This window comes from Aplidium turbinatum, chromosome 7 (assembly GCF_918807975.1).
Source record: "Aplidium turbinatum chromosome 7, kaAplTurb1.1, whole genome shotgun sequence".
Lineage (NCBI taxonomy): Eukaryota > Metazoa > Chordata > Ascidiacea > Aplousobranchia > Polyclinidae > Aplidium > Aplidium turbinatum.
This window is the reverse complement of record NC_137478.1, coordinates 4,544,656-4,571,069: the sequence shown is the minus strand read 5'-3', so window position 1 is coordinate 4,571,069 and position 26,414 is coordinate 4,544,656. Positions and strand designations below refer to the sequence as shown.

Sequence of the window (26,414 nt, the reverse complement as noted above, 5' to 3'; positions counted from 1 at the left end):
ACAAGTAATGTGCAACTTAAGGGCGCTTGTCGTGTGGTTGAAAAGCTTTTGCCAGGCCAAGACTACCCAGGTAGGCTCAAAATGAAAGCAATGGGACTACGAATCCTCACTAAACTAATCCATAAATGGTCTTGTTGCGCCTAAGATGACAACCTCATTGTGAAGAAAGGAGTGTCCTTCCCGGCTATCAGCACAAGGCTGAGCACTCATTAGTACAGCGAGCTGTTGCGATTCGCTAACCATAACGGTGTAGCTTCCACGCTAGCCATTTAGACCATCCAATCAACTATATGTTTCTCGGCAGCCGTTAGCTGCTGTTGAATTACTACATCCATTCACCGATCATGCCATCAGCACAGCTCACTTCATGGAAGATACTTGGAATGCAGCGTGGTGCGCCACCGACACCAAACTACATGGTTTTATACCCCACCCGGTGGCGCGCCCCCCTGGTATGGACCTGCCTCGGCCGACTTGGGTCAAGCTCAACAGAATCCGAACCGGAGTCGGTCGCTTCCATGCCAACATGCACAAGTGAGGTCTGGCTCCCTCATCGGCCTGCGAATGCGGCGCGGAGGAACAGACTGCTGACCATGTCTTTCTCAAATGTCCCATCTACAAGGCACCAAATGGAACGCATGGTATAGCAACGCTGGACGAAGCTACACTCACCTGGCTCTCCACCACCTGCCCTGAAATTTGATCTAGTCTCAAACGAAAGAAGAAGAAGGCAGCCGTTTTGTAGCAAGAATTTACATCGACAAGAATTGAAAGGTAAAAACGATGCAAAATTATACATTTTTGCTACCTGGGTAGTCTTGGCCTGGTTTTATCCTCTGCTGAGAGTAAAAAAGAAACACAAATGATAAATATTGGAGAAATTGAGTCTCCTTCACAACTTAAGAATCGAACAACGCAAATCTGCTGAAAGAAAACGTTTTGTTTGAGTGAAAGAATCACTGTAAGCAAACAATGTCAAAAGGTGCACGCATGAAGTCATGGGAGTGTGAGGTATCAAAAATTTGAACAGGTTATTTTTCTACTTCAATGTGATGTTAGTTACTACTTTAAAAAATCTATATATCTGGTTCTGCAGAAAATCCGCAGCAAAGGCCTTTTTTTACATGTTTAGTATCGGCCACAGTATCGGCCAAATTTTGCCGATACCGATGCCGATATCGATACTCAAAAAATAGTCGATATCACCGATACCGATATATCGGTACATCTCTACTTTTATATAATGAATACAAATAAAAAGCAAGTGTGGCTGAAACCTTCAATGTTTAGATAACTATTTCAAAAAAACATTTCAAGATTTTGGTTTAAAAAAAAACAACAGAAAAACACACGCGCAAACAGCAAGGTACATCGCACGTGCCTAATTACCTAATAAGCCACGCGAAACGCTGAAACAAAACATTGTTTGTCAAGTCAGATTGGTCATGGGCGGTGAACCAATGCCAACGGGCAGACTATCAGTTTAACAACGTGTACAGATTTCAAAATACTCTAAACTGCTACGAACATAAAAGTATTGGAAATTTATTGGTTGCGTTTTATTATGTACATTGTACAAACCTGTAAACTGTAGTGTTCCTATATGTACAGTTTAACAAATTGTATTATTATTAGCCTAGCAAATCATAATTCAAGTAGCACTAAAGATCTAAGTCAAATAGCAAGCTTTCCTCAGACAACCAACGTGTCTACAAAGCCTTTTAGAAACACTGAATTCAAGAATAACAAATTATTTGCTAACATGCAACTATAGGTGGGATGAGATCGTCAACTTGGACTATATTAGTAAAAGAAAGTCAGTAGCATTTCTCTAGCTAAATTAAACCGAGATCAATTAGTTGTGAAGCTATTTACATTTGAGAAGATCCGGTCCACAATGCATAGTCTCAAAAGGTAAAGAGATGTTTAGAAGTAAATCAAGACATTTTATAGCTTTGACAAAATCTACTCGAGAAGTTCAAAACCGCATGCAATCATTTGCAATACTAATCCATTTCCTAAAATATAGTTTCGGGAGAGAGTTTGCTTTTTTGTACTAAAGACAGGCAAGACACAACAATACCACATTGTAAAATGAAAGAACTAATTTGCTGACTAGGAAAGTACGTTGAAGGATAAAGATTGTGAGAAAATGTTTCAAATTTTGGCATCTGAATTCCTAAAATGTGATCATTGCAGATAGAGATGACTGTGAAACATTTTTGGTGGTACCAACAGTCCAACACTAGAGATTTTTTTATACAACTAAAAAATCTTCGAAGACAACAACAACAACCCAGACAGCAAAATCCGTTATTTTTACATCGATTCAACGTCTACAGGGAATGTTAGTCAGCAAATTTCAACTGCAAAAGAAACCGTGGGGAAAGTTATTAAAATCAAGCAAATGTTGATATCAAAAAACGCCTTCTCTTGATTATTTGATTTTAGTTGAGAGGTGATGCTTGCCGTGACAGAGTTAAATTTTAGCAAGAGACCAACGCCACAAATGAAGAAAAAAACCTATCAATAGATCCCTGGGCCCAGTGATGTTATAATATAGTCACCATACTACTATGTAACACACAGTTGTAGAAGCCCATACGACTTATTCAGTCAAAGACACATCTTTGGTCGCAAATCTACCATTCACTAAAATGTAACAAAACCTAGCGGTTTTTACGTTGGTTACACGCAGCTACAAATAAAGGCAGCGCAAAACTATTCCGAAGCTGATGTTACTGCGCCTGTGACTACATTGTCACGTGACAGGAAGCTCAGGGTCTTCCCCTATGACGCATGTTTGACACAGTGACAACACAAGCAGTATTGTACAAGCAGATTTGATTGAATGTGATTTGATGCTTGGCATGACAAAGAGCTACGTTAAATTCCGTGGCAGCAAATATTTTCACATTGATTCAACGTCTGTAGACGTTGAGCATTGTAAAATGAAAGGACTAAGTTGCTGGCTTGGAAATAAGATAAAGATTGTTAGAAAATATTTAAAATTTTGATATCTGAATAGTATTCTAACGTGAACTTAGTAAAACCATTCAGCCTTTTAAAGGCATACCCACTCGTTTGAAACGCAAAGCTCATAATCGTTATAGTTGCAAAGCTGAGTTATTAACAAAATAGAAAAAGACAAAGGCAAATTGGCTACAGCAACTATTGCTAAGCACAAACTAAAACAGCCAAGCTGAATCGCATCTCAAACACACAAACGTGAAGACAAATTAATCAGTCAGATTTTACCAACAATCTACATTATCAGAAACAATAAGTCGAACGCTTGACAAGTTTTAGCAGCCTCGTGTCATTTTGTGAAGTGAAAAATTACGGATAAAGTAAAAAAAGAAACAGGAACTTCGTTTTTAAGAGCATGCACAAATTAAGTAAAAAACACTACAAACTGAAACAAGGCAGATTCTTACCAACTCCTATTTCCAATTCACAAATATAATAAAAGAATATTAATATTTTGAACAACAAAAATCTGTGTCATACTTGCAGAAAATAAAAGTTATGTTTTGACAATGTGTTTTTCAAAACACTCGAATAAGTTGTATATTAAAAGCAAGTAGTGATAAAACTAAACAAGGGAAACATGGATTTCTTTGCATAAAATGACATGCAGTATCTTTTGCGTTTTATAATTTCAAAATAATCCGGTACTGCCACAAAATATGGTCATTGGTCACACTTCATTGCTAGGCAAATCGCTGGAGCAATTCCGCGACAGCCAAAGTCCCAGTCAGCAAATCAGCCGTTTTTTAAATTGATTCAACGTCTGCAGACGTGGGAAATAACCAAGCTTATCATGGCAATACAATTACAATGTCAAAGTTAAAGGGAAGTTGAACATTCCATCAACCACAAAATTGTGAAAATAACTTCCCCGAGCAAGACACATTTCCTAACCATGACAATTTTCCAAGGCTGCTTGGTGTCAAAATGGGCTTGAAACTTTACTGCCTTTTAACAAATGACGCCGTAGCAGTTGTTGTACTACAATGATATATACAACTTAACATTGCCACACAAAAATAAAATAAAGCGAACGTTTTCGACTGTACTTTTAGTCCTTTTCAAAGCTATAAAACAAAAAGTAATTATACAGTATACACTAGACTGGCCCGAAAAAAAGAAAAGTCGGAAATGTCATGCTCCACAAGCATTTTCTTGTTGCATTTAACCTAAAACTTACTCCTGCCAATTTTTTTTCGATTTGAAGAATGTTTGGAGGTAACTCATAACTTTACATTTTAGGGGAAAGTAGGCGAATTTACGAAATTTGATGCATTTCCAAAATTTTAACAAAATTCTCCTTCATTTTCAGTTGTTTAGTATAGTACATTGCATATTGGAAATTTATAAGGATAATATTTTATTCTGTGTTTGATCATGCCATCCAAAACTAGAAGTTCTCCAGAAATTTGGATGCTGGGGCATTTCCAAGAAGATATTACCTCTTCCGGATTACCAACAAATTAAGAGGTCCTTCGAAAATCTATGTTTCAGCATCAAGAGAAAGGCTTGTGTATAAGTGAAAGTGCTAAAGTTGCAGTAAATGCAACAGTTAGTTTCTGGAACAAGGCACATATACCTACCCAAAGAATTGGTTCTGCTATCAGAAAATTTAACAAACTTCTCAAATATTATCATGCTATTAAAAGCCAACCGGCTCAAACAGCACAACTGCTATAGAGCAAAGGAGGGATTATTCCAAGCTGATTTAGATAATCTATTTGATATCTCAGCAAAAAATTGGGAAACAACAATGTCAAATGAAGAAGACAAGAAATCCCTGCATATGCAGCAGATTGATACCACTAGCTGCAGCATGGCTGGAATTGATGGCACAAACAGAGTCACATAAACGAATGCAAAGTGAAGCATTTGCATGCCAGATGCAGCGCTCAGCAACCGACAGCCAACAAACTGTACCACTTTCTGAAATCTTATCAGAGTCTGGTAATTCAACTGAATCATCAGAAGATGATTTCAACCAAGCAGCAAGCACTGCCATCAACTTCAACTTCGAAGATTAGAGTTGTCACCAGTGAAGTTGCAGCTTCTCTGGATCGCACCAATGTTTCAGACCGTAATGCAATGTTCATTATGGGAGCATACACCCAGGCCATGGGCTATAATCTAAATGATGTCGTTCTCAGGGAACACTATTAAAAGATCTGTATTGTAACACGTAAAGAAACAGCTGCATCAATCAAGGCACAGTTCACACCGAAAATCCCACTTGTTCTGCACTGGGATGGAAAATTATTACAGTAGCCTACTCAGTAGTGTCAAAAACGAGCCCTTAAATTTTATCTTTTAGCTTCCACTCTTCAAGTGCATTTAAGCATGAATCAGCTTGTGTTTTCCCAGTGCCTCTACCAATTTTTGGTACACCAAGAAGCTGCTCTACTTCTGTTCCTCCAGTGACTGGGATAGCAATGCGATCTACCATTCCCTGGCCACTAGCATCGAGTAATAATTATGTTATGAGTTACCTCCAAACATTCTTCAAATCGAAAAAAAATTGGCAGGAGTAAGTTTTAGGTTAAATGCAACAAGAAAATGCTTGTGGAGCATGACATTTCCGACTTTTCTTTTTTTTGGGCCAGTCTAGTATACACTCATGATAAAATACTAGAGAAACACAGTATAACATCAAAAATATGGTTTAGTCTAAACACTGAAAGACTGCATATCCTGCTCACATACAAAATGACTACACAACACAACGGATCAAGTAGGGAATTAAGTTCAGAGGAGAAGAATCCAGGTAGATTGCGCAAGATGGACTATTTTCTCATACAATGTAAATTATATATCATAATCACTTTTCTTTTATAAGCTTGAAAAGGACTAAAAGTATAGCCGAAAACGTTCGCTTTATTGTACAGTATTTTTGCGTTACAATGTTAGATGTCGTATTGTTGCTGAGCTATGCCTGTTGGCAATGATAAATTACCACAACAAAAATAAATCTAAAAAGGGTTACCTGATTTCCCACTGATTTCTTTTTCGTTCCTCTATCAACTCCTTTTTGAGAAGCGCTGTAAAACAATTAAAGTAAACGTAAAAACGACGTCCAAAGCACTTGAGGATGTAACACACTGCTCTAAAAGCTCGCGGCTCTGTTTTAGAATAAAGCAAATGAAACCGGGGGAAAAAGTAGCCTAATGCATGGTAGAATAACAGAGAAAATTGCTGTATTCTCTTTTCAAACCCTTTATTGCTGTGGCCCAAAAATGACTTACACTCTTACAACATGCAACGTGTATTGAAGTATCTGCGATGTGTGACAGAATACTTCATCATTTAACCTCCCCTGTTCACATTGTAGCCTATTCATCAACATATAACGGCGTTGAACCGACGCAAAAGAAAAAAGCTTAGCTTCTTGAGACACAACATTCTAACCCACGAAGAAACAGTTTTAGTCGCAACTTGGTTTCAAAGCACAAATTATTCGGAACTATATTTCAGAATCAAACTGAAGAAATCCCACATCAATCCAACAGGGACTAGGAAAAGGTTGCAACAGCGCTTATAACGTCTTTTCTTATCAGCAGTCATCAGCAGAGCAAATAAAATGTACAAACAAACAAAGCATACGCTTCACTGGCAGTCTCTACAATACTATAAGTACAATGGCAAGCTGTCATGACCAGTGAAGCTTTACGCCTTTACAGAGAACCAGGTAAGTTCCTCAAAGGGTTAACCACCAAATAGTTTACAATACAGTATATGTGTAAATTATATTACGATGTATTGGTATGCATGCTACAGGGTTAGCAGAATGAAACCTACTTTGCAAATCCAATAAAGTCTTCGTGGTTAGTGTTGATATAGGACAGCTCGCACGTCATTAAAAAGTTGACCTGAAAAGCACCAAAGCAGACAACTGAATAGCAAGAATATGTGTAGAGATGGAAAGTCTCAAGGTCATAATGCTAAACATCAGTTAACATTCAATAACATGCAAAATTGATGATGAACTACCTTCTTTAACGATGTTGAAAACACCGTTTAGTTCAAAATTGCTCTCCCTAAAAGTGTTTTCCAAAATCAAATTCAAGCATTGAAGATTATGAAACGTAAGTTAGACCATGAGTTTAGTTCCGATATTTTGAGTGCTATTTTTTGCAGGATTGTATAAGCGTTTCAGCTTCCACTCCTAGACAACCTGATCCTTAGTCGCAGCTTCCCGCTCCCGGACATGGGTGCTCACGATTCTGTCAGTCTCCTCCCGGAGCATCGGATAACGACCCATCTGTTCAGGAGAAAGAGTGGGGTCAGATTGTTAATGAGCGAAATGTGGTACACTATTCAGATAGCAAAATCCGTCATTTTTACGGTAATTTAGCATCTGCAGAAGTTAAATCAATGCAAAAGGGATAGAGTTTGCTGTCACGTACAGTACCACAAATTCTTGCTGTGATGGAAAGAAATATGGGTTGGTAAGAAATTGCTCCATGAGGAATCTCTCAAAATTAAAGACTTAAAAGGCTAAAGAGTAAGGAAATCGAATATTAGATTGTTAGGCTACTCAAAATATAAGCATTTAAAACTGAAATAACACATGCAAAGGAGCAGCAGGAGTCATTTTTATCATCTCCAGAGAATATGATGTGCAAAATGTCACAAATTGTGAAAATGTTGTAAGCTAAAATGATCAAAACTCTACCTTCTCGCTGCATTTCCGTAGTACGTTCATCAATTCGCTGCCAACCATATCAACGCACTTTATGGCAGGGCTCTGGAATTATGTTTAATCGATTAACACTTCGATATTAAAGAAACAGAGACAGTCATTATATCAAACGTTGCACATTTACGAAAGGTGATCAAGTTTAATGTTCTTGACGTGATTATAGACACTTCTGGTTCACGCCATCAACGACGAAAATGTTTAGTTAACAACTAACCTTTAACTTTTTTATCTGACTTTTCACAATTTCTTCAAACGCAGTGTCGGGGGTGAAAAGACCAGTGCGAATGGCATGAATGTTTTGAATGACAACGGATATCTCTTTGCGCAACGATTGTTCATCAAATTCCATCTGAAATGGGAAATTCCAATCACTCACTTTCAACACTGAGTTTAGTGTCGGTTGGTTTGTATACACAAGATTCAGTGGCACTGCCAGTCATAAAACATACCACCTCAACTGTTTAACGTATTAGTTTTCAAACCAATATGACGGCTAAAGTACCCATACTGTAACTGGTACTCCCTATTTCGTTCCGAATAGGTTAATGACAAAACCGACATTAAGCACTTAAGATCCACATCCGGGATTGCGGCCACTCAATCCAACGAGTGAGCAAGCGTCAACTACTCGAACGTTTACCACAATGCAGAAACGAAGGTTATCCACCGTTTTGTTCCTTTCAGGTATTAGACCTGCAGTGAGAGATTTAGGCGTGGAAAAGAACATTATGACCGAATCAAAAAAGGGAGGCCAGATTAAACAATGGATACCTGCTGCATTAAACAGCATTGCCCCATAAACTACTGTATCCTCGTTTAAACAATTGCAGAAAGAAACGAATGGAAGAATTTGTTTCATAGACTATCTCCACGTGATTCCATACCAGGTTAGAGTTCATTAGAGATAAATGAACCATGACACAACATCAAAACTATCCAAAACATTATTTTAACGTACAGCAATACAATCGTGTCCAAGGCCGTTTATGAAGACAACAGTATAGCAATACGTACAATAGTACATTCAAAGCATTACTCAAAACACTTCTGAAAGGTTTACCAAATGTACGAACAGCGTTATTCATTAACCAGCTATTATAGCGCCTGGACTATAAAACTCAACAAGTCGAAATTCAAACACTGCTTTTGCCCAACAGATCATCACATTGTACAACGAAAAAGATTTAAGAAAAGAAATCAATATTTTACAAACTAAAGTTAATACTCGGAACTTCAAGCTGCCTGTATCGGTATTAGATCTGAGGCTCTGCATTAGAATATATAAAAAAAAGAGAAAAAGTAAAAGCTTAATTTAATCTATGTCTAACTATCTACAGCTTGGGCTGTAGGATGTGGGGCCTCTGAACTTGTCCATTGTCCCTACCCTGCATCTGTGTTGCCCAAATGGAGGCTCCTTGTTGACAAGTTTCGTTTCCCATTAGGTTATGTGCAGATGTCACTCACAGAATGGGGCACGGGGAGCCAATTATGAGGCACAATTGCTAACTGATTCTTCTAATGGATCCAGACCAGTTCAAGAGCTAGTTCTTGAGCTAGTTCTTGGACCAGTTCAAGAGCTAAATACAACTAGTAATCATCATCAATCTAGCGGCTGCTGCACAGTTCTTTACATTACTATACAGTTTTTAACAGTGTTGACTATAAAATCACGGAATGGCCCGTTTCGGCTAGTCCAATTTGGCGAGTGCCCTATTCGGCGACAGCCCTTTTCGGCGAGTTCCCTATTCGGCGATTTTTTGAATTTATTTTTGAATTATCGGGTACAGTAGCCTAATTATCATTGCCGTTTAAGGGTTGGGGTTAGAGGTAAGGGGTTAGGGTCTTATTTCAACGTTTAGCGACGTAAAAACGATGTAAAAGCGGCAATGATAATTAGGCTACAGTACCCAATAACTAAAAAAAAATTCAAAAAAATCGCCGAATAGGGAACTCGCCGAAAAGGGCTCTCGCCGAATAGGGCACTCGCCGAATCGGACTAGCCGAATTGGACTCGCCGAATAGTAGCAGACCCATAAAATCACGACCCTTTCACCTTTACAAGCTCATATGGAAATCTTTCGTGAAATATTCTGTTGATTTTGGCTCCTCCTGACAATTCAAGTGTGTCCACTGAGGCCCCTGTGCCCTCTATCAACTTCTCGAAGGAATTGTTGAAAGCCTGGATCATTCTAATGAAGAAAAAACATCAGTTATTGAGAGATAGGAATTGCGGTGGTAGCTCCAACACACCAAAAACAATTCTTTCTCTTTTGACAAATCGTTTAAAAGCGTAGAAAATCTAATTTATGTATCATTAATTTGTTATAGCTTGTTTGGGAGTTGGGACATTTACTATTGATTGCGTACAATGTGAATTGTGACATTATCATTATATTTTTGCTCCAACGAATGAAATTATTTAAATGTCAATCCAGTAACCATAAGGATTGATGAAGTAATAAGCTCATGAGCAAAGTTTCATTTCAACTAAAAACATCAACAACATGATGGAAGCATTTTGGTGTATATTATAATGTATTTCCTAAATGGGCCCAACAGTCAGCATAGTTCCTGTATTGTGGAATCTACTGCGTATAAGAATGGGCAGATGGAGATTAAATCATTCGCATGTTAAGTTGGATCATTCCACTCGAACATATGCCAGTCTTCAAAAGTGAGTCAGCTCAGTTACCCAGTGATTAACCAACATGCCAATACATTAGGAAGTACGAGCTGAATCCGACATGAGTCAACATCATTAAAAATGATACCAACCGTATCTTTAAATAAACTCGAGTCAGGAAAAGTTGCTGTGATAATAATGAAAATAGTATATGGCCACAACAACAATTAAATCGGAAATGTTTTGAAACTTATAGCATGACTAGAGCTGTAACATGTACGTACTTACAACTTCACTTAATGGCAATGGTCAATAGCTTAATCAAAACATAACACATACACTATCCACAAACGTCGAATCAATGTAAAAAACTGATTTCTGACTAAGGTAAATAAAATTGGCCCACCATCGCACTGAGTCATTGATCTGGTTCAATCAATAGAAATCTTACTGGAGCATGGCTTTAGTCTTCCGCGATGGGTCATCCGGTTTGAAATTTTTAAATTCTTCGACTTCTTTTTCCATGTCCATCATTTGTTTTTGAAGTTTACTCCTCAGGGCAGGCAGTGTGTCTTTGATGTGGTTGGTCAATTGCTGGAAACAGAAAGCGTTGCATAAGCTCAAGCTATAATTCAAGAGTCTGTTGAGGATTTTTGACTCAGGTCCAAAAATTACACGCACTAGGATTGCAATAGTTGTGATAGCAATACAGCGGAATAAAACTGAACTTTTATAAAATAGTGAAGGCAATTTGAAAATTTGTCAAAGTTTTTCAAATTAATTAATTCGATATCATAACAAACATGTTTCACAAAACAAACAAGACCTGGTTTAAAACTTTTTGAAGATGTGGTGTGCCAAGGCGGTCGGCCATGTGCCTGTAGGAGGGGTGGCTTAGAAAAAATCGCCTTTCTGCAGACAAGGCGGCTTTGATGTCCTTACGCCCTTCAATGTCTTTCTGGCTTCTGTTCACAACTCCAATGTAACCTAAACAGGTACCAGTTCAAAATCAAAGCGCAAACAGCACTTGGAAAGTTTTAAGTTAAAGCTAACTGTAGGGACGGTTCAACGTACCCCGTCTCAAAGGGAGGTGTTTGTTTTCAAGGATATGTCGTGCGTCAGTTCCTTCGTCCATGAGGTCAAGCTTGGTAATGACGCCGATGGTTCGCACACCTGAAAGTGTAATTCAAGACGAATCAAAGAAAAGTGAGAACTGCAACTCACAAAAACCGTTCGGACAACTTCAAATTCTTGAAGCAACGGTAATTCACTACGGTACTTTTAAAGAAGCAAGAATTTGAGTTCAGGTCCTGTTCACTCATCATTATTCCAAAACTAAAAAAGCAACCAACATATCACAGCAAAACCTTCGTCAGACGAATTATAAAAAAGTAGGCTCGTAGGGCACATCCATGTGAACTAAGCCACTGAGACCAGTATTTTCTTCAAATACACCATGCCAGTGAAATTACAGAAGAGGACATTGAGTGCTTCAGCAAACAATGACCAACCTTTTTTAAACAAAAACTTATCATACACTTTGTAGCATGACCATGACCAATTATTTACGCGCACTTGATAACAGTGAGCATACAGTAGCAACTTTCCAATGCAGAAAAAGTTGTTGGAACTTAACTTAATATTGGAACTGTTGATCAAAATCTGAGTGAAATGCTACAACTGTACAACTGTTCAACCCAGACAGAAAAGCAACTATCTCTTACAATCGTGTTTTACAATCAATAAAAAAAGATGACTGATGTGCTGTCTGAGGTAGCGCTGCTTACCTTGAGGGTCAAACTCTTTGGCTATCTTCAAAGCGTCAGAGTTTGCAAGATCTGAATTAGCAGGAGACACAGCCAGAATCAAACAATTGTCTTTAGCAACAAACTGTGATATCATATCCCTGATCTGCTGCTCAATATCAGCTGGCTGGTCACCGACTGGAACTTTTGTCATTCCGGGCAAATCAACAAGAGTAAGGTTGAGTACTAAAATGAAAAGTAAATTTTGTTTGGATGGAAAAAAATTAGAGACCTAAAAAAGATATGCATTAGGTCATGAAATCAACCACAGCAAAAAAATCAAATTTATCACCCGTAAATACCATTGAATGTCACTGTCAGAAACTTTGGACAGGTATTGTACGGCTACCATTCATTGCTATTTCATTGAAGCTGAGAGTATAATCAATCTTTGGAATTGAATGAAATTTAGGTGCCACTTAGTGGCAAACCGAACTGCTCAAATCACCGGTTTAAACTCTCAGCTTGCAATTGAAATGCAACTGACAAAACAGCTATTTTAAGAAAGAATTAAAGTTGAATCTACTGTTCATTAGACTTAGCTATCGAATTCAAATAACTACTTTTATACTGTTCCTTGCGCAAATCAATGCTTTCCCCATTTTAAATGCATGTCACAAAAAGGATAAAAATCTAAACCAAATATACATACCATGAGGCGAATGTACACGCAGGTTGATAGGAATTGGACTAATTCCCTTATTAGATCCAGTCATTCGATCAGTTTCTTCTTCGATTTCTTTACGAATGTCACCAAAATCAGTGAATTTCTTTCCTTTGCAATGCAAAAATTCTCCCCATTCTGAAAGCAATCATTGAAACAAGACATATTATACAATATAAATTCAATTTTGATGCTAACAAAACAGAATGGTTTCAGGCCTCTAAGTTCCTTTATTTTTCCGGCGGCCAAGCATGGCCTACCAGAGCTTCTTCCCGGAGGTAAAATTCTGACACAAGGCAGCCAAAATAAAAATCCATTAATTGAAACGTGTGTTTGCGTTCACTCAGGTAAGAATCAACAAAAACAAGGCCCTGAAACATATTTGCAGTTGCAAAATGCTTCCCAAGTAGGAGTGTCAGTACTCGAATTTTTGTTAGTCAACACTTAGGCGTGTGACGGTGTGAGAGACTTTGTTTTATGCAAGTGAAGAGAAAAAAGTTTCACACGAGTGGAAAAAATGCAAGTACCAACGGAGTGGAAAAAAGTTAACTTGCGGAAGCCAAAACCAAATATGGCCTACCGGCACGGTAGTTTCGGAGGCCATTTAATGACTTCTTGGTGGCCATGGCCGCCGGGAGATTAGAGGCCTGTGGTTTGTGTGAGTGCTGTTGCTGTCATTGTGCGCTTCAACCACCATAGCACAGTCCTCAGAAGACCCAAACAATAACCTAAAAAGAAACGTTACCTTGAAACAAAATCTTGGAATAGTTTTGTTTCAAGTTAACGTTTTATTTTTTTTTCAATTAAAATAATTTTATGCAAATCCAAAGCAGAATCAATTATATATATATCATGCAAAACAGCAGATTGGTTTATCAACAACACAAGTATTATTATTCGATAAAAAATGACATATTTTCCGTCAATGCCGCGAGACTGCGTGTATTTGCTATTTTGCTTTATATATAATTATAAAAACAAATTGTCACCTCCAGTGCGACTGGTCATCAACTGAAGGACAAGTGGACGCCTAGTCACAATGCCAGAACCACGAGGTAGGAAATCCCTGAAAGGCAAAATATGCATCAGTTTCATTGTGTAGGTGCTTTAAATCAACTTTGTAAAAGAAAAATTAAAGAGGGAAAGTATTTTCCAAACAATCTTTATGTGTACCTAGTATTCAGGAAAAATAACTAATTAGAGAATTCTGTCAACCTTGGTAAGCGGGCTTGTGATGCTTTAAAGACTCTACACACATGTGAAACTATAAAGCTTCCAAAGAGACTTTTTCAAGGAAAAAAATTCTCAAAACCATCAATCATAAAAATATAGTACACTTATTAACAAGAGATGTATTACACAGGTAAGATCAATATCTGTAGAAGCAAACCTTTAACATAAATTTCTCGTATTTGGGAATTGGGATCAGACGAACAGGATCAGATGATGTTTCTTGTTCTTTTTTAATTTTACCACAAATATTTAATAATAATTAGAATTAATGCAAAACTTCTTTTACAATGTCATTCTACATGTCGCATCTCAGCTTGGTCAAGCTCAAGCATCATATTACTGTTTTACCATATTGTTGAATCTTCAACAAACCAACTGTGGCGCTTCTTACAGAAAACTGTATGATAAAAGTTTTTCACAAACTTTAAGTTAAAAGTGCACATAAACCCAATTTGATATGAACTCAACACAATGCAGCCTACTGCAGTGTTTTTGAACCTTTTTTGGGTCACGGAACATTTTATGCATTAAAATAATCTTGCGGAACACCAAACAAAATTTTATAATAATGTAATAAAATAAACAACACAACAACAATTCATTCACTTTTAGTTTTTGTCAGTGCAATATCTGGCCCTGTTTGGATGGTAAGTTGATATTCAAGCAGAAATTGCAGAAGACAAATGCGAAGCTCTTGTGATTTTGATTTTAGACCGGTGTTCCATGGAACACTAGTCATTAGTCAAACTAATAAAATACTTGCAGTACACCTGATGATCTTTCTTGGTACACCAGTGCTCAGCGGAACACCGGTTGAAAATCACTGGCCTACTGGATATCTATAACATGATTAAATACTGTAATCTAAAAAAACATATCACCTAGGCTATCCCTGATACCACCCATGGAGTTTAATTGAAAAAATATCGTATGGTACCGGTACTTAAAGTTTAAAAAAAGTTAAATTTCTTACCTTCCAACAAAATTTTCCAAAACACTACTTTTCCCTGCACTTTGGCCTCCAACTACTGCTATTTGTGGCAAGTCGATATTAAGCTGTTGTCCTAAAAATAATAAAATAGTTGAAATGAGTACTGAAACATTTGAGTGTTCATCAGGACAATTATCGTTTCTAGCACTAATGGCAAGTTCATCTGATGAAAGTTAAGGTAAAAGCAACGACAAGCAAGTTGACTTATTTATTAAATGTCAGTGAAGCAACAAATCAACCTGTTTGTTGCTTTTACTTTCACCAGATGAGCATTGCAACTAGTGCTATAAACAAAAACAATTGAATGTACCATTCTAAAACTAAGTGCAATAATTATATCATAAACATAAAAAATAAAAATTTATCTAAGAATAGGAAATGCATTGTAAAAAATCCGCATGTTCATGCAATTAACCGATGCAGAATAGAAATATATATAGTAGAGTACAGAATTTCCAAAAATTTAACGCTTGCTCATTTTTACTTCATATCACAGTATGACGCAAAAGTTCTACGCAACTTCACATATTTGGAATTTAAATCACTTGCAATAAATGCGGTAGCCTATATAGGCCTACTATGGAATAAAATGTTTTGTAAGATAATAATAAAGAGCTTATGACTATGAAAAAATATCGGGTTGAGAATTCAACACTGAAAAAATCTGTGAATGGTGTTCAATGCTGGTAAACAAAAATATCTGCACAGAATGTGCTTAATGGATGAAATAGAATTACTGTAGTACTAAATAGTCACATGGTAAGATGTCTCTCCAACAAATTGACTTCAGGTCAATTGTCTTGAACCAGTATGCTGCGAGCAATACAATTGTGATAGGCATGACATAAAAGTACCCTGTTGGTAAGACACAAAGAAGGTAATTAGGTTTACTCTTTCAACCTGCACAACTTCCCTGCATTACAATCTAATATGTCTTGAATAGATCAGACATATTGCATGTGTTATGAGTGATTTTACAACTGTGATTTTGCAAAACCCGAATTTTGTTAAACCCGCTGAAGTTACTTTGTTTTATTTCTCTATGGTTCAACAAAGCAAACTCTCTACCAAAGCTTTATTTTGCAACTATAGCCCAAGAAGAGTGCTTACTTCTGTGTTTGCAACTACACTACTACAGCCACTGTCAACTCTATTGTATTTTGTATTATTCTGCGAGTCATGTGAGATAATGGATTTAATGGTCTGATGCACACAAAAATATAGCCTAAATAATAGGGCTAGTATAAATGCTGCTGTGGTTTTTAATTATAGCCAATCAAACAATTATGACAGGTCGTGTTCAGTTTAAATCAGGTTGTCCTGCTGCATAGGCGAGTGGTGAGAGCCATGGTTCGACATTTGTAAGGCCCTCAATTTGACACAACTCAAGAGCATGTGGCTGTGTCTTTGGCAAGACACTTAAACACATGCCGTCGATTGCGAAGTGGCACCCCTTTGACTATAGCCCTTGATTTCTCTCATGATTATGAGCAGCAAGCTGCTCTGGAAAAAATGCCTAGATGGCCTTTCTTAGGGCTACGGCATACTGAAACATGGCTTTCATGTCAACATATTTTATTCTTAACAACAATTCTGCCTTTGCTTTTAACATTGGGATAATGATTAATCATATGATTCAGAGAACAACTTCACAATAGAGGCTAAGGTATCAAGGCAAAGTGCTGTTAAAAAATAAATGTTCTACTTGGACAAGCTGTAGAATGTAGATCACATGACTCTAGAACCAAGACTATTCATGTTTCAAGAGGGTGCAACCTAGTTCGTACCCTGAACAGTTCGTACCCTCAGTTCGTACCCTGAGAAGATCGAGAGAAAAAAATTCAAAAACGCCGAAGTCGCTGTTTGGAGTTTCCGCAAACAAACAAACTGAAAAAATCGATAGAAAGAAATAGAACAAAGCCGAAGTCGCTGATCGCAGTTTCCGTTTTTCCGCAGTTTTGGCAAACATTTTAAAATTTCAGGTAACAATCCTAAGAGTTTGCTGAAGTCGCTGATCACAGTTTCCGCAAACATTTTAAAAGGGTTAGGAAAAGATCAAGAGAAAAAATTAAAAAAAGCCGAAGTCGCTGATCGCAGTTTCCGCAAACATTTTAAAAGGGTTAGAGTTAGGAAAAAATCAAGAGTTTTCTCAAACAAACAAACTGAAAAGATCGATAGAAAAAAATAGAACAAAGCCGAAGTCGCTGATTGCAGTTTCTGTTTTTCCACAGTTTCCGCAAGCATTTTAAAATTTCCGGTAATGATCGTAAGAGTTTGCCAAAGTCGCTGATTGCAGTTTCCGAAAACATTTTAAAAGGGTTTGGGTTAGGAAAAGATCGAGAGAAAAAATTTAAAAAAAGCCGAAGTCGCTGATTGCAGTTTAAAAGGATTAGCGTTAGGAAAAGATCGAGAAAAAATTAAAAAGTTGAAGTCGCTGATTAGAGTTTCCGCAAACAAACAAACTGAAAAGATCGAAAGAGAAAAATAGAACAAAGCCAAAGTCGCTGATAGCAGTTTCCGTTTTTCCGCAAACATTTTAAAATTTCAGGTAATGATCCTAAGAGTTTGCCGAAGTCGCTGATTGCAGTTTCAGCAAACATTTTAAAAGGGTTAAGGTTAGCGGAAACTGCTGTTAGCAAAAACTGCGGAAAATTGTTTCGATCTTTTAAGAGGGAAAATTTTAAAATGTTTGCGGAAACTGCAATCAGCAACTTCGGCTTTTTTAATTTTTTCTCTCGATCTTTTCAGGGTACGAACTGTGCAGGGTATGAACTAGGTTGCATCCGTTTCAAGAACTACACTGTCGGTTATTACAACAAATTTTTCCAATGCAAAAATAGATGGCAGTGGCTATTTGACCGGCTCCGGTCTTTGAATCTGAAACACTATTTGACCGGTCATGACGTCACTACATAAGCACTTTTTTCTTTCAAAGCAAAAGACGATAAGCGCGTTAAGTTTTAAATTCAACACGTTTTCTTCAACTGAGTCCGTGGCGCATACGTAACGTCTCGGGCTGCCATTTTAGAGGGAATGAGTTCGATACTATCCGGAAGCGTTTTTTTTTTTTTTTTTTTTAAACTACAAAAGGATACAAACTGATATGAATGAATCAACAAGTGAATAAAAAAGTTTCAAAACGAATTAAAAAAGTTTTTTCTAGTCTTTATTTTTAACAAATTCCTTTCATTTCTTAGCACAAATTCTCTGAAAAAATCACACCTTCTAATAGGCTGTAAGATTACGTTTCGCTGAAGTCCGAAGTTAAAAATTAAATCCAGTCTCATTGTCGCACAACAATCAGTCAAGTTTCAAATCATCATCTCAACCAACCCTTCAAGACAACTTTCCACTTTCAAAAATTTAATTAAAAAAAAAAAAAAAGAACGCTTCCGGATAGAATCGAACTCATTCCCTCTACAATGGCAGCCCGATACGTTACGTATGCGCCACGGATTCAGTTGAAAAAAACGTATTGAATTTAAAACTTAAGGCGCTTATCGTCTTTTGCTTTGAAAGAGAAAAAGAAAAAAGTGCTTATGTAGTGACGTCATGACCGGTCAAATAGTGTTTCAGATTCAAAGACCGGAGCCGGTCAAATAGCCACTGCCAAAATAGATTTAAAAACTGGCTCAAAAGATCATCAGCTTAAAGTGAGGATTAGGAAGTGTCATCATATAATACTATTAGTATTACTTAACAAATCCATATTCTTAGAAAGGCACTAGATCTAAAGGTGGATGGAAAGAGGAAACGCGGTTGTCCAAGAAGAATGTGGAAACAACAAGTGAAGGATGAATTTAAAAAAGTTGGACTGAAGGAGGAAGATGCAAGGGACAGAGTGAAATGGAGAAAAGGAATTAAAACAATTGCTGCGCGGAAACAATCGGCCACCCCCACTAGTGGGGAACAAACCGACGATGGATTATGATGATATTATGTCGGCTGCCCAGAATCCATATTATCTTGGCTGCCCAGAATCCATATTATATTTTGTCGGCGGTGCGAACTAGGTTGCATCCGTTTTAAGAACTACACTGTCGGTTATTACAACGAAGTTTTCCAATGCAAAAATAGGTTTAAAAACTGGCTCAAAAGATCATCAGCTTAAAGTGAGGATTAGGAAGTGTCATTACATGATATTATACTATTAGTAGTTTCCATATAAAAAAAGCTATTTGTTATATCTCCTGATGTGTACTTTGAAAATGAATGTGGAGCTATGCCGAAAATAAACTTGATTGATTGATTGATAACAAATCCATATTATGTCGGCTGCCCAGAATCCGTATTATGTCGGCTGCCCAGAAACAAATCCATATTATATTAAAACAGAAAATTATTAGTATTAAAGATCAGCACACCTGTATGGGAAAAGGCATCTTGCAGCTTGTTAACCAATGGAATAAGAGATTCCATTCCAGCATTCGTCATGGTGGATGATTAATAAGACCAATTGCCTACTAACTTGAAGACCATATATTCAAATTTCACAAACTTACCACACAAATATTATAAACAACTATAAACTAGCCTCTGAGATATTAAATAGTATCATATTCTATGTGTACCGGTAGCCCTACATATCTGCACTACATGTTAACCTATATGCGGTTCGCCCATACAACATACTAACTTATGGATATACTTGGGGGTCCAAAAATTTTTAGAATTCAACAGCTATTTTGAAAATATAACATAGTGAGTTATCCACATTTTATGTTTTGGCCACTAGAGGGCAATTCGCACACGGGCCCAAAAAAGGGTCTACCCCTCCATTTTTAAGGGTGGGGAATTGAAATAAAACCACCGTCATTCTGGCACCACCATCATTCTGGCAGAATAATTCTGCGCGATCCGCCTAAAAAAATGATCCGTAAAAATTTGAGCGATAAACAATGCGATGAAAGTAGCAACAATCGGAAGCTGATAAAATCACTTCTCGTTACCACATCAAAGCAAATCTTATATTTTTTCCATAGCCAAATGAACAGTGAACACAGAAATTTAAATAAAAAACTCGACTTGTCAAAGATAAAGCAACTGCAATTGCGAAAAGTTAGACAAAAAATCGTATCTATTAAGACTGCTATATGTGATATGGGCACCGGGGACGTCCACGTTTGGAAATCTTCAAAAATCTTTCAACATGGACAATAGGACAAACTAAAATTTTGAAAACCTAATAATTAGAAGTATGGACAATCGATCGTTGTGGAGACTCACGGTAGCCGACGCCTTATTCAGGCATGGCCGATGATGATGATGATGACGATATGTGATATGGCAAGAAAAGTAAGCATCACAAAAACGACTATAAGTTAAAAATACTTTCCCGAAATATTTTTCGGAATTTTATTTTTGAATCGTGTTCAGAATTAAATTTCCTTTCCAGAGGTGTCAATTTAGTGTTGGGCAGACGAAGGAAACGCGAGCAGAATGGTTAAAAAATGGGGTAAATGTCTTACGTATTTAAAAATAAATAGAGATTTTAACGTTTATAGACGCCTTCAATTAGGTTGCATATGGTTTAAAAATGGGGTAAATGTCTTACGTATTTAAAAATAAATAGAGATTTTAACGTTTATAGACGCCTTCAATTGAGCGTCTATAAAAATATTTTCCCCGAAATATTTTTTGGAATTTTATTTTTGAACCGTGTTCAGAATTAAATTTCCTTTCCAAGGGTGGCAAGCTCGTGGTGGGGCAGACGAAGGAAACGCGAGCAGATAGGTTTAAAAATGGGGGAAATGTCTTACGTATTTAAAAATAAATAGAGATTTTAACGTTTATAGACGCCTTCAATTGAGCGTCTATAAAATATTTTCCCGAAATATTTTTTGGAATTTTATTTTTGAATCGTGTTCAGAATTAAATTTCCTTTCCAGGGATGGCAAGCTCGTGGTGGGGAAGACGAAGGAAACGCGAGCAGAATGATTTAAAAATGAGGGAAATGTCTTACGTATTTAAAAATAAATAGAGATTTTAACGTTTATAGACGCCTTCAATTAGGCGTCTATAAAAATATTTTCCCGAAATATTTTTCGGAATTTTATTTTTGAATCGTGTTCAGAATTAAATTTCCTTTCTAGGGGTGTCAGTCTCGTGGTGCGGCAGACGAAGGAAACGCAAACAGAATTGTTTAAAAATGGGGTAAATATCTTACGTATTTAAAAATAAATAGAGATTTTGGTGCTATGAAGTCTGGTCCTGTTGTTGTGAGGTCTACTACAAGGTCGAGTGGTGTCTGTTCTGGTATTGTGAGGTTTGCTACAAGGACGAGTGGTGCCTGTTCTGGTGCTCTGATTTCTGCTTCCGGTGCAAGTTTTGCCTGTTCTGGTGCTATGAAGTCTGATACAGGGTCGAGTGGTGCTGGTCCTGGTGTTGTGAGGTCTACTACAAGGACGAGTGGTGTCTGTTCTGGTATTATAAAGTCTGCTACAAGGACGAGTAGTGCCGGTCCTGGTGTTGTGAGGTCTGGTACATGGACGAGTGGTGCCAGTTGGAATCCTACTCGGAGCTTTGTTTCACAAAATCGGTTTTCTCCACTTAAACGTTATTTCATTTTGATTTAGTTTGCCAAGAAAGCACCTTTCCGAAACGTAACAGCAAAATGTTGTCAATGAACTTTGGAGGTGCTTCTGATGACTTTGTAAGTCAAACAGCAAATGAAATTGGTAGGCATTTAGCGAAAAATAATTTGCATTCCCTGAGCAACAAATCAAACCGTGTAGAGTTTTTAACGTCTTCGAGTTTTCGTGCCAAGTGTGCTGCTTCTAAACGAGAGAAATATTTGTTGACCTTTTGTCGAAAAAATAAAAACTTAATAGATCATTTTAAAACAAATTATGCTTCGATATCACAAACTGTGCCCTCTCAGTTAGCTGTTAAATTAGCAAATTTCATAAGCAAGCATATAGACGACTTCCCTCGCGATGACTATACCTTACTGCTTCACGTGTCGCAGCAATGCTAAAGAAAATCATTGGCCTGCTTCCTTTTTTCGCTCTGAAGTGAGAATAATTAGCCTACATGTAGATGGTGTCGTGATTCTTCTTTTAGGGAATCGGTAAAACTATTATATGTTTCTTCTAAACAAAAAGACATAGCAAAAGGCGTGACATCTCAACATATCTCCTCAACGTTAGGTGCTCAAAAGTTTTGTGATGTTGATCAACAGAATAACCCAGATCTAAACAAAACAACTGTTTCTGTTGCCTATCGAAGTGATGCTACTTGTCGGTTTGTTGTCATCAGTCGAATCCAGGGCTTACCACGTGGAGGTTGACAACTTGAGCCCCAAACCAATGGTCGAACCAATCGTTGATCCAAAACTGCCAAAAGAACAAGCTGGATTCCGACGCGGCCGATGTACAACTGACCAGGTTATCAAGCTTACAGATGACATCGAAAGTGGTTTTGAAGCCCGTGAGAAGGTGGGTGCTGTCCTAGTGGATCTTACAACAGCCTATGACACTGTGTGGCACCGCGGTCTTACTATGAAACTATTACAACTCATTCCTGACCGACACATGGTTAAGTTTCTGGTAGAGACCATCTCGAACCGTACCTTCATACTGCATACCAACGAGGGAAAACCCAGCAGACCACGCCGCCTGAAAAATGGCGTCCCCCAAGGGTCAACACACCGGGATGCATAACTACATCCGCTTTTTCGTTCATCCGCAACATTAGAAGGGTAATTTTTTTTTTTATTTGCAAAATAATGTATTTTTTATGGGTTATATAAAAAGAGTGAAGTTGGTTTTGAAGTAATTTAAACTATTTAGTTGAAAGCAAGCCAGCAGCAAAGCGTGAAAAAAGTGTCAAATTGGCAATTTACCCTTCTAATGTTGGCGGAACAACGGAGTTGCGCGTCCCGGTATCTACTGCCCCTAGTCAACACTATCGCCACTCCTATTTAATATCTATATAAGTGACCTCCCATGCACTACATCGCAACAGTATGGCTATGCGGATGATCTAGCTCTTCTATACGCTCACAGGAACTGGCACGAGGTGGAAAGAAAACTTGAAATTGACCTGAAACTGGTAGCTGACTATCTGGACAAGTGGAGGCTCAAACTGAATGCGTCGAAAACAACAATCTCCGCTTTCCATCTAAATAATCGGAAATCCCAGCGTCAACTGTCTGTCTCGCTAAAAGGAAATCCTTTACCATATACTCCAAACCCAACTTACCTTGGAGTAAAACTTGACCGACAGTTGACCTACAGACCCCACATCGAGTCACTCCGTGCCAAAGTTACCTCGAGAAATAACCTCTTGAGAAGCCTTGCAGGAACAGGATGGGGAGCCCGAGCATCAACCTTGCGTACAAGTGCACTAGCCTTGGTCTACAGCTCAGCCGAATATGCCACAGTTGTGTGGAACCGTAGCAGACACACAAAAAAGATGGATGTATGCATTAACGACACCTTGAGCATCATCACTGGCTGTCTCCGCCCCACACCTAATGCTTATCTGCCAACTTTGGCTGGCATTGCTCCTGCTCATGTCCGTAGGGAAGAAGCCTCTCACAAACTGGCTTTGCATGCAAGACTCGATCCTCAACACCTTCTCCACAGTTACTCCCAAAGATATGGACCAGTCAGACCCCAACGCCTGTCATCAAGGCGCCCATTCCATCGATATGCTACACCAGTGCTCTTCAACCTTTTTTGGTTTGGTGAACCCTTAAAGTTGTTGTGACGAACTCATGCACCCTGTTTACTTAAAAGGTACACTGAGGTAAAAGCGATATAAAAAATCATTATTTAATGACTGTTTTGTTGTTGCACATTATTAACCAACAACTCAAACCGAGGTATGATATCTTTTTCAATTGCTTCCCTCATCAATGGATCGATGTGTGTGATTGAATTTCTCTTTCGAGATTTGATTTCACACAAACAAGAAAAGCCGCTTTCGCATAAATACGTTGTTGGCATTTGAATAAGTACGGAAATTGCCCTTTCTGCTATGCTTCTGTATTCTGGCACATTTAACAGGTGCACCCAAAAGTCAGTGTATGGTGTCTCTTTAAATAATACTTTCATACCAAAATCCGATTGGAGATCAATCAAATCTTCAATTTCTGTAGTAGGCCCGTCATAAATGAAAGGTTGTAATATCCAAGAACTGGCATTAAGTGTGGCATTCTGTTCAGCATTGAAATATTTCTCAAAGTTTTCTTGCAACAAATTAAGATGGGCATGAATAAGTGCCAACAGTTGCTCTTGACAATTGCTTCCATGTTCTTCCATGAAGTCGTGGAAAAGCGGAAAATCAGAGAAATTGTATGATGCAACTCGGTTCTGCCACAGTGGTAGTTTCTTCTTTATAGTATTGACTGTGGACATGCTTTCAAAAATATCCCTTTTCTTCCCCTGCAAATTCAGATTAAGTTTATTGAGGTGTTCAAAAATGGAAGCCATATACGCAACTTTTGCCAACCAAAAATTGTCACGAAATTTGCTAGCTTGTTGGTTATGTTCCTCTGTTAAAAAAACTCCCAATTCTTCTCTAAGCAGAAAGATACGGCTAAGAACTTTGCCTCTGGAGAGCCACCGTACCTCCGTATGCAAGAGCAATTCTGTGAATGACGCGTCCATTTGTGCACACAACTTAGTGAACATCCTGCGTTTTTTTGCGCGGCTTCGAATATAGTTAACAATACCAACAACTTCCTGAATTACCTCTGCAAAAATGGTACCTGCATCATTTTCGCCAATATTTTTTTCTTTACCTCCTCTTTTCATTTTCTTTGCGACAAGAGCTTCACGATGTAAGATGCAATGAACACCAACGCATTCAGGAGAAAGTTCTTTTATTTTTGTTACGACACCGTTGGTGGATCCTGTCATTGCAGCTGCACCATCAGTGGTAACTGATTTACATTTTTCCCAACTGAGTCCTTTCTCCTTCATATAATCATCCAATTTCTCAAAAATAGAATTGGCGGTTGCATTCACTCCCAACGGTTTACAGAATAACTTATGCTCTGTAATTGTTTTATGTGAAATATCAGCAAATCTACAAAACACAATGAGTTGAGCTTCTGAAGATATATCAGTTGTTTCGTCTAACTGGATGGCAAACAAAGGCGCTTCCTTCAACTTTTGTATCAACTGATCCTCCAAGTTTGTTGATATACTTTGACATCGGCGATAAACTGTGGTATCAGACAGAGAAATCTTTGAAACTCTATCAACTGCTTCTTTACCACCATGAATCAAATCTGCTGCTACTTTAAGACATGGTAATACTACTGATTCTAGCTCTGTATAAGGACGTTTGCTTTTAAGATCAACATGAGCCATCTTGAACGAAGCTAACACAATGTCTTTACTCTGTTTGCCTATCATTTGCAATTCAAAGGATCTTTGTTGCTTACGAACTGATGATAACTGTGACTCAAAAAACTCCTTGGACTTGTACTGGTGTTCAGGATGTTGTTTTTGAAGATGCAGCTCGAGTTTGGAAGGAACAAGATTGCAGTTGGCATACTTGACTGCACAAAACAGACAACTAGCCGATGGATACTGATTGTGTTTATCATCTGTTGAAAGATGGAAACAAGTATACTAATTTACAGTACTTAAATAAGCACTGAAAATTAATAGACGGTATTGTTATTAATATCAATTCAATATGATTTCAGTGATTATAATACAATGTAATACAGTAGCGTATCCAATTAATTAGCGACGACCTTCTAAAGTACACGTTAATTCGAACAGAAATAAGAATTTATCAAAAGTCTCAGTCATTTTAGAAAGATTTTACCACCGGTTACAGGACCATCTTTGCTTGTTTCCTTGACAGAGTCAACTCTGATTGATCATATACGCCTTGGAGAGACTTGTTAAAACAAACTTAATGTTCAAAGCAAAAAAGCCATCACAATGAACATCTACCGAAGTATACTAATTTACAGTACTTAAATAAGCACTGAAAATTAATAGACGGTATTGTTATTAATATCAATTCAATATGATTTCAGTGATTATAAACACGTGTCTATCGCTGTCAATTCTTGCTACAAATCGGCTGCCGAGAAACATAAATAATAATATTATACCTAAAAAACAAAAATCAAATTAGACATCAACATTTAAGAAAATACAGAGGATTGTAGTAGCATTGCGGTCTATAAATACACAGTCAATATAGTCCTTCAGTTGCTGCAAAATGACTTGAAACCTACATCTTTTTTTTAATATCCTGAAAGTCAAATATTAATGGTTCATTTTTGCTCACAGAAAGTTTTTGTAAAAAGTATCTGTTTAGTGTGATAAGTTTGTGATGCACCCGTGTATACCTTTTCGTACTGGTGCACCCCATGCATATTTTGGTGCACCCTAGGGTGC

The 26,414-nt window shown here is 37.6% G+C and overlaps 2 protein-coding genes across 2 annotated transcripts in view; both read right to left on the bottom strand.

Annotated features, from left to right (window-relative positions):
• The window catches only part of LOC145774253 (dynamin-1-like), a 42,852-nt gene extending 23,312 nt beyond the window's left edge, over positions 1-19,540 (bottom strand). The window contains exons 1-14 of the mRNA XM_082585444.1: positions 19,407-19,540; positions 15,025-15,115; positions 13,808-13,884; positions 12,807-12,956; positions 12,137-12,340; positions 11,424-11,522; positions 11,176-11,336; positions 10,801-10,943; positions 9,780-9,915; positions 7,941-8,075; positions 7,700-7,771; positions 7,199-7,285; positions 6,823-6,893; positions 6,011-6,065 (exon numbers count right to left, since the gene is read on the bottom strand). Coding sequence (XP_082441570.1) covers positions 6,011-6,065; positions 6,823-6,893; positions 7,199-7,285; positions 7,700-7,771; positions 7,941-8,075; positions 9,780-9,915; positions 10,801-10,943; positions 11,176-11,336; positions 11,424-11,522; positions 12,137-12,340; positions 12,807-12,956; positions 13,808-13,884; positions 15,025-15,115; positions 19,407-19,476 — 1,551 coding nt within the window. The 5' untranslated portion in view covers positions 19,477-19,540. The remainder of the gene's footprint in view (positions 1-6,010; positions 6,066-6,822; positions 6,894-7,198; positions 7,286-7,699; positions 7,772-7,940; positions 8,076-9,779; positions 9,916-10,800; positions 10,944-11,175; positions 11,337-11,423; positions 11,523-12,136; positions 12,341-12,806; positions 12,957-13,807; positions 13,885-15,024; positions 15,116-19,406) is intronic.
• A 4,279-nt stretch (positions 19,541-23,819) lies between these two features.
• On the bottom strand, positions 23,820-25,364 carry LOC145774566 (SCAN domain-containing protein 3-like). The gene has a single exon (XM_082585833.1). The coding sequence runs from the start codon at positions 25,362-25,364 to the stop codon at positions 23,820-23,822; it is 1,545 nt and encodes a 514-aa protein (XP_082441959.1).
• Positions 25,365-26,414: the final 1,050 nt, after the last annotated feature.